The sequence below is a fragment of the Plectropomus leopardus genome, chromosome 3 (genome assembly GCF_008729295.1).
Source record: "Plectropomus leopardus isolate mb chromosome 3, YSFRI_Pleo_2.0, whole genome shotgun sequence".
In the NCBI taxonomy this organism is placed as follows: domain Eukaryota; kingdom Metazoa; phylum Chordata; class Actinopteri; order Perciformes; family Serranidae; genus Plectropomus; species Plectropomus leopardus.
The window spans coordinates 13,762,757-13,780,976 of NC_056465.1; the positions used below are offsets into that span (position 1 = coordinate 13,762,757).

An 18,220-nucleotide genomic window follows, 5' to 3' on the forward strand; every position below is an offset into this window, starting at 1 on the left:
AAAAGAAAAGAAAAAGGAAAGTGATATAGATATAGAAAGACTACCCTACTGAAAACACACACACACACACACACACACACACACACACACACACACACACACACACACACACACACACACAAAACCCTCTCTTATTCCAGCTGCATTTTTTCCACACACACAATGCCATCACTGTTGACCTGTCTTCATGTCTCACCGGTGCAATTGTCTGTGTCTGGGAGATAAGTGTGTCTTCTTGCCCCTCTGTTTCCATGGTAACACCTGATTGCAGTGTCCAGGTGAACTGGAACCCCTCCACAGCTGCTGGGTCCAGTGCATGCTGGGACATCCTCCAGCGAAGCGTCATGAGCAGGGTGCCATTGACTTGTTGAAAGTCTGCAGTCAGTCGTTCTGGTCGTAGTATCACCTTTCTGCCTGACAGGAGGCGCTCTGACACAAAGGACATAAAACATCATCTCACACTAAGAACACTTAAGGTATTTCTCAACAGGCTAAATATGACACGTTTTGTACACTGAAATGACCTGAACAATTATTTACACTTTGATAATAAAAGCAGTTATTTGAACTGTATTTAACTAGCGAACTGTGCGCATGCAAAAAGACTGGTGACAGGTTAACGTGTGATAATATATACAGGGTTCCAATGGTCATGGGAAACCTGAAAAAGTCATGGCTTTTCACAATCACATTTTCCAGGCCTGGAAAAGTCATAGAATTAGCAAAAAATATTGAAAGTTTTGGAAAAGTCATGGAATGTGCGTAATGAAATTGTTATAGTAATCTTAAGTGGATAATCCATGTAATGTACTATAACAGCAAATTTATTTTCTAAAGCTGTCAACATAACGTGGCTCCAATATGCGTCAATGTGCGACAACATTTTGTTCACCATCACATATGTTTTTCCATTTTCTCATTCTTACTCTTCCCCATGTATGCCAGATAAAAATTGTTTGACTTGTGATAGCAGTTAATCAAAAATGTTGCTGTTACTGTAGAATGTTACAGTTCTAGAATGTTGATGTAACTGTAGAATGTTAAAGTTCTAGAATGTTATGATGTACTGTAGAAAGTTAATGTTCTAGAATGTTGCTGTTATTGTTGAATGTTACAGTTCTAGAATGTTGCTGTAACTGTAGAATGTTAAAGTAATAAAATGTTATGATGTAAGTGTAGAATGTTACAGTTCTAGAATGTTATGATGTAACTTTAATGTTACAGTTGTAGAATGTTGCTGTTACTGTAGAATGTTACATTTCTAGAATGTTATGATGTAACTGTGGAATGTAAAAGTAATAGAATGTTATGATGTAAGTGTAGAATGTTTAAGTTCTAGACAGTTATGATGTAACTAGAATGTTACAATTCTAGGATGTTGTTGTTACTGTAGAATGTTACATTTCTAGAATGTTGCTGTTACTGTAGAATGTTACAGTTCTACAATGTTATGATGTAACTGTAGAAAGTTAATGTTCTAGAATGTTGCTGTTATTGTTGAATGTTACAGTTCTAGAATGTTGCTGTAACTGTAGAATGTTAAAGTAATAAAATGTTATGATGTAAGTGTAGAATGTTACAGTTCTAGAATGTTATGATGTAACTAGAATGTTACAGTTCTAGAATGTTGCTGTTACTGTTGAATGTTACAGTTCTAGAATGTTGCTGTAACTGTAGAATGTTATGATGTAAGTGTAGAATGTTAAAGGTCTAGAATGTTATGATGTAACTAGAATGTTACAGTTCTAGAATGTTGCTGTTACTGTAGAATGTTACAGTTCTAGAATGTTATGATGTAATTAGAATGTTACAGTTCTAGAATGTTGCTGTAACTGTAGAATGTTATGATGTAAGTGTAGAATATTAAAGGTCTACAATGTTATGATGTAACTAGAATGTTACAGTTCTAGAATGTTGCTGTTACTGTAGAATGTTACAGTTCTAGAATGTTATGATGTAACTAGAATGTTACAGTTCTAGAATGTTGCTGTTACGGTTGAATGTTACAGTTCTAGAATGTTATGATGTAACTGTAGAAAGTTAATGTTCTAGAATGTTGCTGTTATTGTTGAATGTTACAGTTCTAGAATGTTATGATGTAACTAGAATGTTACAGTTGTAGAATGTTGCTGTTACTGTAGAATGTTACAGTTCTAGAATGTTATGATGTAATTAGAATGTTACAGTTGTAGAATGTTGCTGTTACTGTAGAATGTTACAGTTCTAGAATGTTATGATGTAACTAGAATGTTACAGTTCTAGAATGTTGCTGTTACGGTTGAATGTTACAGTTCTAGAATGTTGCTGTTACGGTTGAATGTTACAGTTCTAGAATGTTATGATGTAACTGTAGAAAGTTAATGTTCTAGAATGTTGCTGTTATTGTTGAATGTTACAGTTCTAGAATGTTGCTGGAACTGTAGAATGTTAAAGTAATAAAATGTTATGATGTAAGTGTAGAATGTTACAGTTCTAGAATGTTATGATGTAACTAGAATGTTACAGTTCTAGAATGTTGCTGTTACTGTTGAATGTTACAGTTCTAGAATGTTGCTGTAACTGTAGAATGTTATGATGTAAGTGTAGAATGTTAAAGGTCTAGAATGTTAGGATGTAACTAGAATGTTACAATTCTAGGATGTTGTAGTTACTGTAGAATGTTACAGTTCTAGAATGTTGCTGTTACTGTAGAATGTTACAGTTCTACAATGTTATGATGTAACTGTAGAAAGTTAATGTTCTAGAATGTTGCTGTTATTGTTGAATGTTACAGTTCTAGAATGTTGCTGTAACTGTAGAATGTTAAAGTAATAAAATGTTATGATGTAAGTGTAGAATGTTACAGTTCTAGAATGTTATGATGTAACTAGAATGTTACAGTTCTAGAATGTTGCTGTTACTGTTGAATGTTACAGTTCTAGAATGTTGCTGTAACTGTAGAATGTTATGATGTAAGTGTAGAATGTTGAAGGTCTAGAATGTTATGATGTAACTAGAATTGTTACAGTTGTAGAATGTTGCTGTTACTGTAGAATGTTAAAAGTTTCTAGAATGTTATGATGTAATTAGAATGTTACAGTTGTAGAATGTTGCTGTTACTGTAGAATGTTACAGTTGTAGAATGTTGCTGTTACTGTAGAATGTTACAATTCTAGGATGTTGTTGTTACTGTAGAATGTTAAATTTCTAGAATGTTGCTGTTACTGTAGAATGTTACAGTTCTACAATGTTATGATGTAAATGTAGAAAGTTAATGTTCTAGAATGTTGCTGTTATTGTTGAATGTTGCAGTTCTAGAATGTTGCTGTTACTGTAGAATGTTAAAGTAATAAAATGTTATGATGTAAGTGTAGAATGTTACAGTTCTAGAATGTTATGATGTATCTGTAGAATGTTACAGTTCTAGAATGTTATGATGTAACTAGAATGTTACAGTTCTAGAATGTTGCTGTGACTGTAGAATGTTACAGTTCTAGAATGTTATGATGTAACTGTGGAATGTAAAAGTAATAGAATGTTATGATGTAAGTGTAGAATGTTAAAGTTTGAGAATGTTATGATGTAACTAGAATGTTACAGTTGTAGAATGTAGCTGTTACTGTAGAATGTTACAGTTCTAGAATGTTATGATGTAACTAGAATGTTACAGTTCTAGAATGTTGCTGTTACGGTTGAATGTTACAGTTCTAGAATGTTGCTGTTACTGTAGAATGTTACAATTCTAGGATGTTATGATGTAACTGTGGAATGTAAAAGTAATAGAATGTTATGATGTAAGTGTAGAATGTTAAAGTAATAAAATGTTATGATGTAAGTGTAGAATGTTACAGTTCTAGAATGTTATGATGTATCTGTAGAATGTTACAGTTCTAGAATGTTATGATGTAACTAGAATGTTACAGTTGTAGAATGTTATTACTGTAGAATGTTTACAGTTCTAGAATGTTGCTGTTACTGTAGAATTTTACAGTTCTACAATGTTATGATGTAACTGTAGAATGTTAATGTTCTAGAATGTTGCTGTTATTGTTGAATGTTACAGTTCTAGAATGTTGCTGTTACTGTAGAATGTTACAGTTCTAGAATGTTATGATGTAACTGTGGAATGCAAAAGTAATAGAATGTTATGATGTAAGTGTAGAATGTTAAAGTTCGAGAATGTTATGATGTAACTAGAATGTTACAGTTGTAGAATGTAGCTGTTACTGTAGAATGTTACAGTTCTAGAATGTTATGATGTAAGTGTAGAATGTTACAGTTCTAGAATGTTATGATGTATCTGTAGAATGTTACAGTTCTAGAATGTTATGATGTAACTAGAATGTTACAGTTGTAGAATGTTATTACTGTAGAATGTTACAGTTCTAGAATGTTGCTGTTACTGTAGAATTTTACAGTTCTACAATGTTATGATGTAACTGTAGAATGTTAATGTTCTAGAATGTTGCTGTTACTGTAGAATTTTTACAGTTCTACAATGTTATGATGTAACTGTAGAATGTTAATGTTCTAGAATGTTGCTGTTATTGTTGAATGTTACAGTTCTAGAATGTTGCTGTTACTGTAGAATGTTACAGTTCTAGAATGTTATGATGTAACTGTGGAATGCAAAAGTATAGAGAATTATGATGTAAGTGTAGAATGTTAAAGTTCGAGAATGTTATGATGTAACTAGAATGTTACAGTTGTAGAATGTAGCTGTTACTGTAGAATGTTACAGTTCTAGAATGTTATGATGTAACTAGAATGTTGCTGTGACTGTAGAATGTTACAGTTCTAGAATGTTATGATGTAACTGTGGAATGTAAAAGTAATAGAATGTTATGATGTAAGTGTAGAATGTTAAAGTTCGAGAATGTTATGATGTAACTAGAATGTTACAGTTGTAGAATGTAGCTGTTACTGTAGAATGTTACAGTTCTACAATGTTATGATGTAACTAGAATGTTACAGTTCTAGAATGTTGCTGTTACGGTTGAATGTTACAGTTCTAGAATGTTATGATGTAACTGTAGAAAGTTAATGTTCTAGAATGTTGCTGTTATTGTTGAATGTTACAGTTCTAGAATGTTGCTGTAACTGTAGAATGTTACAGTTGTAGAATGTTATGATGTAACTAGAATGTTACAATTCTAGGATGTTGTTGTTACTGTAGAATGTTAAATTTCTAGAATGTTGCTGTAACTGTAGAATGTTACAGTTCTACAATGTTATGATGTAAATGTAGAAAGTTAATGTTCTAGAATGTTGCTGTTATTGTTGAATGTTGCAGTTCTACCATGTTGCTGTAACTGTAGAATTTTACAGTTGTAGAATGTTATGATGTAACTAGAATGTTACAATTCTAGGATGTTGTTGTTACTGTAGAATGTTAAATTTCTAGAATGTTGCTGTTACTGTAGAATGTTACAGTTCTACAATGTTATGATGTAAATGTAGAAAGTTAATGTTCTAGAATGTTGCTGTTATTGTTGAATGTTGCAGTTCTAGAATGTTGCTGTTACTGTAGAATGTTAAAGTAATAAAATGTTATGATGTAAGTGTAGAATGTTACAGTTCTAGAATGTTATGATGTATCTGTAGAATGTTACAGTTCTAGAATGTTATGATGTAATTAGAATGTTACAGTTGTAGAATGTTGCTGTTACTGTAGAATGTTACAGTTCTAGAATGTTATGATGTAACTAGAATGTTACAGTTCTAGAATGTTGCTGTTATTGTTGAATGTTACAGTTCTAGAATGTTGCTGTAACTGTAGAATGTTAAAGTAATAAAATGTTATGATGTAAGTGTAGAATGTTACAGTTCTAGAATGTTATGATGTAACTAGAATGTTACAGTTCTAGAATGTTGCTGTTACTGTAGAATGTTACAGTTCTAGAAAGTTGCTGTAACTGTAGAATGTTATGATGTAAGTGTAGAATGTTAAAGGTCTAGAATGTTATGATGTAACTAGAATGTTACAGTTGTAGAATGTTGCTGTTACTGTAGAATGTTACAGTTCTAGAATGTTGCTGTTATTGTTGAATGTTACAGTTCTAGAATGTTGCTGTAACTGTAGAATGTTAAAGTAATAAAATGTTATGATGTAAGTGTAGAATGTTAAAGTTCGAGAAATGTTATGATGTAACTAGAATGTTACAGTTGTAGAATGTAGCTGTTACTGTAGAATGTTAAAGTTCGAGAATGTTATGATGTAACTAGAATGTTACAGTTGTAGAATGTAGCTGTTACTGTAGAATGTTACAATTCGAGAATGTTGCTGTTTACTGTAGAATGTTAGTTCTAGAATGTTATGATGTAACTAGAATGTTACAGTTCTAGAATGTTGCTGTGACTGTAGAAATGTTACAGTTCTAGAATGTTATGATGTAACTAGAATGTTACAGTTCTAGAATGTTGCTGTGACTGTAGAATGTTACAGTTCTAGAATGTTATGATGTAACTGTGGAATGTAAAAGTAATAGAATGTTATGATGTAAGTGTAGAATGTTAAAGTTCGAGAATGTTGTGATGTAACTAGAATGTTACAGTTGTAGAATGTAGCTGTTACTGTAGAATGTTACAGTTCTAGAATGTTATGATGTAACTAGAATGTTGCTGTTATTGTTGAATGTTACAATTCTAGAATGTTGCTGGAACTGTAGAATGTTAAAGTAATAAAATGTTATGATGTAAGTGTAGAATGTTACAGTTCTAGAATGTTATGATGTAACTAGAATGTTACAGTTCTAGAATGTTGCTGTTACTGTTGAATGTTACAGTTCTAGAATGTTGCTGTCACTGTAGAATGTTATGATATAAGTGTAGAATGTTAAAGGTCTAGAATGTTAGGATGTAACTAGAATGTTACAATTCTAGGATGTTGTAGTTACTGTAGAATGTTACAGTTCTAGAATGTTGCTGTTACTGTAGAATGTTACAGTTCTACAATGTTATGATGTAACTGTAGAAAGTTAATGTTCTAGAATGTTGCTGTTATTGTTGAATGTTACAGTTCTAGAATGTTGCTGTAACTGTAGAATGTTAAAAGTAATAAAATGTTATGATGTAAGTGTGGAATGTTACAGTTCTAGAATGTTATGATGTAACTAGAATGTTACAGTTCTAGAATGTTGCTGTTACTGTTGAATGTTACAGTTCTAGAATGTTGCTGTAACTGTAGAATGTTATGATGTAAGTGTAGAATGTTAAAGGTCTAGAATGTTATGATGTAACTAGAATGTTACAGTTGTAGAATGTTGCTGTTACTGTAGAATGTTACACTTCTAGAATGTTATGATGTAATTAGAATGTTACAGTTGTAGAATGTTGCTGTTACTGTAGAATGTTACAGTTGTAGAATGTTGCTGTAACAGTAGAATGTTAAAGTAATAAAATGTTATGATGTAAGTGTAGAATGTTACAGTTCTAGAATGTTATGATGTAACTAGAATGTTACAGTTCTAGAATGTTGCTGTTACTGTTGAATGTTACAGTTCTAGAATGTTGCTGTAACTGTAGAATGTTATGATGTAAGTGTAGAACGTTAAAGGTCTAGAATGTTATGATGTAACTAGAATGTTACAGTTCTAGAATGTTGCTGTTACTGTAGAATGTTACAGTTCTAGAATGTTATGATGTAATTGGAATGTTACAGTTGTAGAATGTTGCTGTTACTGTAGAATGTTACAGTTCTAGAATATTATGATGTAACTAGAATGTTACAATTCTAGGATGTTGTTACTGTAGAATGTTAAATTTCTAGAATGTTGCTGTTACTGTAGAATGTTGCAGTTCTAGAATGTTGCTGTTACTGTAGAATGTTAAAGTAATAAAATGTTATGATGTAAGTGTAGAATGTTACAGTTCTAGAATGTTATGATGTATCTGTAGAATGTTACAGTTCTAGAATGTTATGATGTAACTAGAATGTTACAGTTGTAGAATGTTGTTGTTACTGTAGAATGTTACAGTTCTAGAATGTTGCTGTTACTGTAGAATTTTACAGTTCTACAATGTTATGATGTAACTGTAGAATGTTAATGTTCTAGAATGTTGCTGTTATTGTTGAATGTTACAGTTCTAGAATGTTGCTGTTACTGTAGAATGTTACAGTTCTAGAATGTTATGATGTAACTGTGGAATGTAAAAGTAATAGAATGTGATGATGTAAGTGTAGAATGTTAAAGTTGCTGTTACTGTAGAATGTTACAGTTCTAGAATGTTATGATGTAATTAGAATGTTACAGTTCTAGAATGTTGCTGTTACTGTAGAATGTTACAGCTCTAGAATGTTATGATGTAACTAGAATGTTACAATTCTAGGATGTTGTTGTTACTGTAGAATGTTACAGTTCTAGAATGTTGCTGTTACTGTAGAATGTTACAGTTCTACAATGTTATGATGTAACTGTAGAAAGTTAATGTTCTAGAATGTTGCTGTTATTGTTGAATGTTACAGTTCTAGAATGTTGCTGTAACTGTAGAATGTTAAAGTAATAAAATGTTATGATGTAAGTGTAGAATGTTACAGTTCTAGAATGTTATGATGTAACTAGAATGTTACAGTTCTAGAATGTTGCTGTTACTGTTGAATGTTACAGTTCTAGAATGTTATGATGTAACTGTGGAATGTAAAAGTAATAGAATGTTATGCTGTAACTGTAGAATGTTAAAGTTCTAGAATGTTATGTTACAGTTCTAGAATGTTGCTGTTACTGTAGAATGTTACATTTCTACAATGTTTTGATGTAACTGTAGATTGTTAATGTTCTAGAATGATGTAACATTCTAGTTACATCATAACATTCCACAGTTACAGCAACATTTTAGAACTGTAAAATTCAACAGTAACAGCAACATTCTAGAACATTAACATTCTACAGTTACATCATAACATTCTAGAACTGTAACATTCTACAGTAACAGCAACATCATAGAACTTTAACATTCTACAGTTACAGCATAACATTCTAGAACTGTAACATTCTAGTTACATCATACATTCTAGAACTGTAACATTCTCCAGTAACAGCAACATTCTAAAACTGTAACATTCTAGTTTACATCATAACATTCTAGAACTTTAACATTCTACAGTTACATCATAAACATTCTATCACTTTTACATTCCACAGTTACATCATAACATTCTAGAACTGTAACATTCTACAGTAACAGCAACATCATAGAACTTTAACATTCTACAGTTACAGCATAACATTCTAGAACTGTAACATTCTAGTTACATCATAACATTCTAGAACTGTAACATTCTACAGTAACAGCAACATTCTAAAACTGTAACATTCTAGTTACATCATAACATTCTAGAACTTTAACATTCTACAGTTACATCATAACATTCTATCACTTTTACATTCCACAGTTACATCATAACATTCTAGAACTGTAACATTCTACAGTAACAGCAACATCATAGAACTTTAACATTCTACAGTTACAGCATAACATTCTAGAACTGTAACATTCTAGTTACATCATAACATTCTAGAACTGTAACATTCTACAGTAACAGCAACATTCTAAAACTGTAACATTCTAGTTACATCATAACATTCTATCACTTTTACATTCCACAGTTACATCATAAACATTCTAGAACTGTAACATTCTACAGTAACAGCAACATCATAGAACTTTAACATTCTACAGTTACATCATAACATTCTATCACTTTTACATTCCACAGTTACATCATAACATTCTAGAACTGTAACATTCTACAGTAACAGCAACATTCTAAAACTGTAACATTCTAGTTACATCATAACATTCTAGAACTTTAACATTCTACACTTACATCATAACATTCTATTACTTTTACATTCCACAGTTACATCATAACATTCTAGAACTGTAACATTCTTCAGTTACATCAACATTCTAGAACTGTAACATTCTACAGTAACAGCAACATTCTACAAATGTAAAATTCTACAGTTACATCATAACATTGTAGAACTGTAACATTCTACAGTAACAGCAACATTGTAGCTAGAATGTTACAGTTCTAGAATGTTGCTGTTACTGTTGAATGTTACAGTTCTAGAATGTTGCTGTAACTGTAGAATGTTATGATGTAAGTGTAGAATGTTAAAGGTCTAGAATGTTATGATGTAACTAGAATGTTACAGTTCTAGAATGTTGCTGTTACTGTTGAATGTTACAGTTCTAGAATGTTATGATGTAATTAGAATGTTACAGTTCTAGAATGTTGCTGTAACTGTAGAATGTTATGATGTAAGTGTAGAATGTTAAAAGTCTAGAATGTTATGATGTAACTAGAATGTTACAGTTCTAGAATGTTGCTGTTACTGTAGAATGTTACAGTTCTAGAATGTTATGATGTAATCTAGAATGTTACAGTTCTAGAATGTTGCTGTTACTGTAGAATGTTACAGTTCTAGAATGTTATGATGTAACTAGAATGTTACAATTCTAGGATGTTGTTGTTACTGTAGAATGTTACAGTTCTAGAATGTTGCTGTTACTGTAGAATGTTACAGTTCTACAATGTTATGATGTAACTGTAGAAAGTTAATGTTCTAGAATGTTGCTGTTATTGTTGAATGTTACAATTCTAGAATGTTGCTGTAACTGTAGAATGTTAAAGTAATAAAATGTTATGATGTAACTGTAGAATGTTACAGTTCTAGAATGTTATGATGTGTCTGTAGAATGTTACAGTTCTAGAATGTTATGATGTAACTAGAATGTTACAGTTGTAGAATGTTGTTGTTACTGTAGAATGTTACATTTCTAGAATGTTGCTGTTACTGTAGAATGTTACAGTTCTACAATGTTATGCTGTAACTGTAGAATGTTAATGTTCTAGAATGTTGCTGTTATTGTTGAATGTTACAGTTTTAGAATGTTGCTGTGACTGTAGAATGTTACAGTTCTAAAATGTTATGATGTAACTGTGCAAGGTAAAAGCGAATAGAATGTTATTATGTAAGTGTAGAATGTTAAAGTTCGAGAATGTTATGATGTATGATGAATCAGTCATTAAGATTTTAACCAAACATGTTACAATATCGATAGGCTATGCAATACTGTCAAATTATGTAATATGCTGCTGTGAGCCTTGATTGAGGAAAAACACATTTGGTATTTGAAATAATTTTATTTTACCAATAATTGATCAAGGGCAGTGTTTATTATTTACATCCCTTTATATAATCCCCCTTCATAATTCGTATCTGATATGTCTGAAAAATGCGCTGCAAGTAGCAAGTAGGGCAAGAAAAAATTATTATGGGTCCTTGAAAAGTCATGAAAAAGATTGGAAATTTTCTCCATGAAAATGGGCGGGAACCCTTAATACAGTGTTTCAGTGCATTTTCAAGTATGTAGGCTACTGTTAATGTTCTCTTAAAAAGACAAGAAAACAACCACATTTAAAAAAATTAATTAAAAAAAAGGCATTTTGGGGTTTCACATAATGAATGAAGATCAATGGAACACTCGCATTTATGTATGGTTGAGTGTGTGTCTTTAATTACCCTTACCCTCAGTGTTGCAGGGCAAAGCTTTGCCTCCTCTGACCCTGATGGAGGAGCAAGTCGGGGTTGTAACCCAGGCAACCGCCTCTGACCCCGGGTCCGCCTTCAGTGCCACAGCAACCTGGTACTTACAGGCAAACAGCAGGCCTGTGATGGTGTGATGGGTGCCCTGTGGAGAGATAAAAAGAGTGTTTAAACTGCACACAGCTGGTTGTTAAAACTGACATATTACAAGGTTCCCTAAAATATACACATTACCTCTAGTTTTGTTTGGGAACCTGTCTCACATAAGCAGCTTGTTAGCTCCATGTTAACATAAACAGCACAGTTTGGCAGCTTTGCAGGCTGGCGGTTTCCAATGGCGAGAAATGGAATAACTGTTTAAAAAAGGCTGAACTTCAATGAGAAGAAATCATGCTCTGTGACCTCAGCAAATTGCACACAGCACTTTGATATTTATCAGATCACTGAGTCTGTGATCATTTTAGACGAAGGTTAACACCAGGGCAACAAGTGGGTAAAGATCTAATGTTGGTGGTGAGTCCAATTTTCTCTTGATGCAGTGCTACATCACAGCTATTACAGCTGTATACACGGCACATCTGTTTATCTATTAAAACACTCCTCTTTTTGTTTTAAATGCTTTAGCCCTGTTTTATAACCTGGAGCCACATTACTTTTCTTGTGATGCTTTTAGATGCCTTTTGCAAGTATTTAAACCTTTGAACCCTGAGTAATCTGGTGTGATTTTTTTTAAAACATGGGGAAAAAGGCAATAAACAACATGGTAAAAATGTTCCACAAATGATTTAAAATTTGTAGATTTAGAACATTACTTTAAAAAAGCTGGAATGGGAAAATGTCTAGTGAAAAAAAGGAACAACTGTATTTCTTTTCAAACTTACGTATTTACAATTATGGTATAGAATTATGATAATTGTTTAAGCACTTCCTGCAGGTCGTTCCTTTTTTTTTTTTTTTTTTTTTTTTTTACAAATTTTCTGGTAATTCTCTTCTTTTTACTCATTTCTTGCAAAATTTGAGGTCATTTTTTTCTTTTAACACATTTAATGGTTAGAAGTTGCTGCTGAAATGATTCAGCAAATCACTTTCCCGTAGATCATTCTCAGTCAAATCCCTTTCTATATTGCATTATTTTAAATTTAAACATAGCATATTGCAGCCAGGGATTTGACAGAGTTATGTTAACAGTGATGTCAGGCAGAGACAGAGCAAAATGATGGCAGAGAGACAAAGTTACACCCAGACAGAGAATGAGAGCATTCCACACTGATCTGAGTTATGGTGCTGAAATCTGATCTCTGATACACACATATGCACAAAAAGACACAGCAAAAATGCTCATATAGAAACAAGATGCTTATATACATTTACACAAACAGAGACACACAAAAAACTTGGCCAGGGTAGTTATACCTGCACAGTTGCTGTTCTCTCTGTGCCTGTAACATTAGTACTGCAGGTATGTGGATGCCACCGCAAAACATATGGACCAGGGTGTCTCTGCCTACCTGTAGAGCAAAAGAGAGACAGACACTTAATGGACATTTGTCTGAGTCGTATGTTTGTTTTCATGGATTAGACTGCTTAAAAACAAAAGAAAAAAAAATGTCTTGATGCACACTGATAAATTTCCAACTTTTCTCTACATTTCTCTCTTTTACATTCTTTCCGTTTTCCATCTTTGAGTAAAAAATCGCTTGTGTCTTTATTCTTTATTTGATGATCAATAATCCTATTTGTAGTGACAGAGTTTTGTCAGAGTTCTCTCTTGTGAAGATGATTATTTTAATTCAAAATCTGCATCTCAAGCATAAGTATATACAATATATAGTAATTTAATACAATGACCAAAAAAATTCTGTATTAATTTTAAGTGTAACTCCTGGGAACATCCCCATAGTTTTTAGTGTATTTTTTGAGTGTTTTTGGTGTTTTTAGTTTATCTCCCTCATACAGATTAGTTCATACAGAGAGACATTACATTACTAAAATTATGGTTGGATAAGGGATGCGACTAAAAGGCAGAGCAGGGTTGAGCAACAAAGCAGACAGTGTGGGTAACAGGATTTTCAATGAAACTGGATTCACCCAAATAAATACATAAAATAAAATAGAAACACACTGTTTATTTTTTAGTTTTTACAGTTAAGTTAAACTATTAACACAGTATATCCAAGAGCCCACTCAAGCATAACATAATAAAAAAACTAACAGGAAAGTGACCGTTAAAACTCTACTCACCATGATGCGGCCACTTCCAGAATACCTTGACCTGCAGCTGGTCGTCATGGTAATGAGGAGCGGCGACCTCCAGGCGCAGGTTGCCGGGGGCAACAGGGTTAAGGGGGGATTCGGGCTGAGGCAGGGAGGAGGAGAGGGGGAGGTCAGAGGATGAGGGGGAGGACGATGAGAGAGAAGGAGAGGAGGGCAGAGATGATGAGGATGAGGAAGAGGGGAGCTCATTGGAGAAGTCTTCGCCTTTCGGAGGAGGAGAGAAGAAATAATAAGTTACAATTTCAAACTTTGGCTGATATGGCAGTATGTCTTTCCAATGAAAACAAATGGGGTGGAAAAATGTAAAAATATTTCGCTTTTTATTTTTAATATTAAGCTCATACATAAGCTGTGTTTCTCGCACATTTTCACAATAAAAATACCTTTTATGAGGTCAAAAAAAAAAAAAAAAAGGTTGCAGGAGTGATATTTATTTTATGCGTGTAATAAAGAAGCCACTTCTTAACCACTCTACTGTAAGCACGATTTATACAGTAGCTGTTCTGAATATCTATAACTGGCAACACACCAAAAATACATCATATGAAAGCCTGAATGTATGAGGCCTGTTACATAGCACATGGAAAGTATGCACTGTGCCAGGAATATCATAAACCAGCGATGAGAGTGCAGCTGGTAGCTAGCTTTCCCGTTGATTCATTTGCTCAGAAAAACTAATTGGCTTTATCTGGCCTAACTGACCCTCATTAGCACTGAGGGAAACCAGACCAATACACACACTATCAAATATTAATACTGCTAAATCATAAACGGCAATATGTTTCATGTAAAATTGTTAGTATGTGGTTTGATAATTGAGCTGCAGCTGGCTATAATCCTCCGCTGGACTGACCGATGGGTCACCTATAAATACCTCTGTTGCCTGGACGACCATTAACATCGCCACTTTCCACTGTATGTGAATGTTTAAATAGTGCAGCTGCAGGGAGACCAAATATGCTGACAGTCAGCAAATGCAGCAGCTCCGCATGAACTACTTACTTAGCTAAAATCATTAACTCAATAATGTATGGCTCTGTTAACAAATGGGTGCTGTGGACTGCACGTACAGTTCTCACTAATGGCATGACAAGTAAATGAAATGTTCAAAAATGTGTACTTGAGTGAGTCTTTATTTGGGGTAGGGTTGCTAGGGGAGTCCTTAGGTGGCTGTATTGTGGAATCACAGCAACATAAACAGTACAGCTACAGTTTTCACTACTTAGGCAAGAAACCTCTGTCTACCGGGCAACTATCAGCTTTATTTATAGCCCATTATTGTTTATTCTTTCAAGACAAACCTGTTCAAAACCTACTGGAGTTTTGGTTCCTCCCTAAAAGATATACATTTCTAAATGACTTTACACCTGGCACTACTTATTCATCCAAAGACATCATGCTCATCTAACCTGCTCAGAGAAGCAATGGTGAAAACACTGGATTCGTGGTATGTAACATCAAGCTGCAATTTTTTCTCGAACTAGAGCTTTAAACTACAGCTGCTAGTCTATGCAGACACTTGCACCATGTTTAAAATTCAGTGCAACCACTGTAACGCATATCAACTCTTCAAAACCTGGATCGACATCAGTACAACATTTGGACACCTTTCAAAATCATTTAAACCTTTGAAACGTGAGCAAATTGGCAGCAACATGCCCAAGCAACCGTATGGAATTTTCATAGTAGCTGGTGATTTCAAACAACTCATCCTTCAATTACAAAAATGTAGCAGGATCAAGAAAAAAATTTAATAAAATTTTTTAAACATTTAAATATAGTTGAAAATGAAATCTACCTTGTATCTTGACTTCTTTTGAAAACATGGCTAAAAAGACAACCATAAATTTGGCAAGAGATGTCCCACAAATTGCAAGAAATTAGGAAAAGCTGACAAAAAATAACTAAGAAATTAGTAAAAATAATAATGAAAAGAAGAAGTGAAGAAATAAAAAAAGAAAGAAAGAAAGACTCAGAGAGAGACAAATATTAGGAAAAAATGAGCCCCTTTGTTTGTTTGTTTTACATTCTTTTGTCTTTTTTGTGTGCTAATTTTTAGGCTATTTTCTTGTAACTTTTTTGCCTCACTAGTTTGGGGTTATTTCTTGTTAAGTTGCTCATTGCCTTCATACCATGTCTTTGAAGAGATTAAGCCAATTTGCTCAGGTTTCAAGTGGTTAATAGTAACACAGAAAAATACTGCAATTCCTCCTCTTACATCCTTTAATGCATTCAATTACGTGCTACTTAAATAAACAAATAGAACAGTGGCAAACAATGTTACTGTCAAATATGCAAAGTGAACAAGTATACCATGAGACAGTACACAGTAAATATCAAGTATTTAAATATTAAACCACACATCCCTGTGAGGAAGATGCTTTGTTTGTTTACCTGAATAAGACATTGTAGTGAAGACAATTTGGGCTCTGGGACTTTTCAGCCTCTTCTGACCCCAATAGGCTACCGTCTGGACAGAAAGGAAGTAAGATGTTGCTGGCAGCAGACCCTGCAGCCACAGCTCACACTGCGCCTATAACACATTAGAGAATGGGAAAATGGAAAGAGAAGTGTTTTTATCCTTTGGGAACAGCGATTCTTGGCTATGTTCACTTATGTAGAATTTTACTGATGTTTCAAACAAATGGTACCAAATTAATTCTAAGTATTAAACTGTAAGCAACTTGCTTGAGTTTCTTGAAGACATTTCACCCTTCATTTTAGGGCCAAATGAAAGACAAACAGTGAAAACATAAACTTACAATCACCACAGTTACTGCCACCATCACCAACATTTTAATCATCCTTCCTGTCGTCACACTCCTCACTGTGAGAGCTGTGTGTGTGCCGTTTTGCGACTGACATCCCAGACATGTTCTGCATTAGCCTGCTGTTTGACTGACAGCTCATTAACAGGCTCTTAGTCAATCAGGTCTGTCTGTCTGTGTGGATTCCAGCTAGTCACAACAAAGAGATGCTTGGATGATAACAAGTGCGTGTCTATGTGTGTGCATGTGTGTGTGGTTCTGTATGTGCATACACTTAAGACAGAATGAGACAAAAGCAGGTTAAAAGCAGTTTCTTGGTGACCTGCAGACAAAATGGGGTGGAAGTATTTCCATTACAGTGGAGATAGACAAAACATATGGCCTGTACAGCTGTACGCGTCTGTGTGTTTGTGAGCGGATAGAGTGAGCGGGAAAAGCCTGGATTTCTATTTCGGTGCATAATGTCAGTGAACATTATATGTAAGAGGCTGATGTATATTTAAAAGCACCGATTCAGCAGAGGTTTTTCCATGTTTGAATACTTCCTCCAATTTCCCCTTTTTACTTTAGGTTTAATGCTAAATCCCTCCAGTCCTGCATAAATTCCTGACTGACAGGATATATGTTTTATCCACATCTAGGGAATGTATCATCATGTGCTAATAGAGAGCAATAAAATATAAATGCTTTCCGGGATTTGAAAACTATTTTACACAACGAGGGACGTGCTTCTTGTCCCTAGCTACCTGTTGTGATGCTGCTGGCTCTGTGTGTGTCTAGATGCAGCTGCAAATAGGAAACACTAGTTAGGGGGCCTCATTTAAATTCCAGGCTGCCCAGCCAAGCAGAACAGAGGACCAGACTAGAGATAAATGGCTCCACCAGGCTTAGTCTGGGATCGCCATCACTACTTAGGATAGCCAGGTCCATATGAGTGCACTTGCAATAAAAAAAAAACCCTCCAAACTCTGATGTTTATGTTTTTCATTTTTTTGTTCCTTGAAGTGAGTGCTCACGTTAGGGTCGGTCTGAAGCTAAAGGATCCTGTGCACAGAGTACTGTTCACTAATATGAAGAAAAAAAAGAATGTTCAGTCACCACAAAGGCAATCTTAACTGTTGCGTCAAAGTTGTAATATAGCTGTTGTCTACTGTGATTATGGGTTTTTTGATGCTGCTGACTGGCCTTAGTTGCATCATGAACATATTACATCACCACCATACCTGTAATCATAATGGTAAAATCCACCCTCTTCTCTGTTGTTGCTGCATTAAAAACAATTTCAAAAGAAAACCTGTGGTATTTCTCAACATGTTATCTTTGAATTGAGTTAAGTGAGAGCAATGGTGCACTTTATCACTCTGTTTAATAACTTCACATCCCATAGATCTCTTGCTAAAATGCTTTTTAGGATAATTTTCATGTTGTGCTAAAAGCTACAGAAAATAATCATCTAAGTAGTCACATAACACACTTTACTTCTATGATAACTGAAGACTCACTCTCTAATGCCCTTGTGCTGTAATGACTGGCATAATGTAGGTACATTCCCACATGCTTTTGAGTTAAACTTGTTATCCAAATGCAGAGAGGCCACTTCCCTCTGTGTTGTCCATCAATCTACATGGCTAAGTTGTCATGTTA

At 33.8% G+C, this 18,220-nt stretch overlaps 1 protein-coding gene across 1 annotated transcript in view; it reads right to left on the minus strand.

Moving 5' to 3' along the window:
- Window positions 1–18,220, minus strand: part of anos1b (anosmin 1b) — a 61,120-nt gene that overhangs the window by 668 nt on the left and 42,232 nt on the right. Inside the window, exons 9-13 of the mRNA XM_042483932.1 lie at window positions 16,203–16,341; window positions 13,776–14,012; window positions 12,948–13,042; window positions 11,517–11,679; window positions 197–429 (exon numbers count right to left, since the gene is read on the minus strand). Of these exons, the coding sequence (XP_042339866.1) occupies window positions 197–429; window positions 11,517–11,679; window positions 12,948–13,042; window positions 13,776–14,012; window positions 16,203–16,341 (867 nt within the window). The remainder of the gene's footprint in view (window positions 1–196; window positions 430–11,516; window positions 11,680–12,947; window positions 13,043–13,775; window positions 14,013–16,202; window positions 16,342–18,220) is intronic.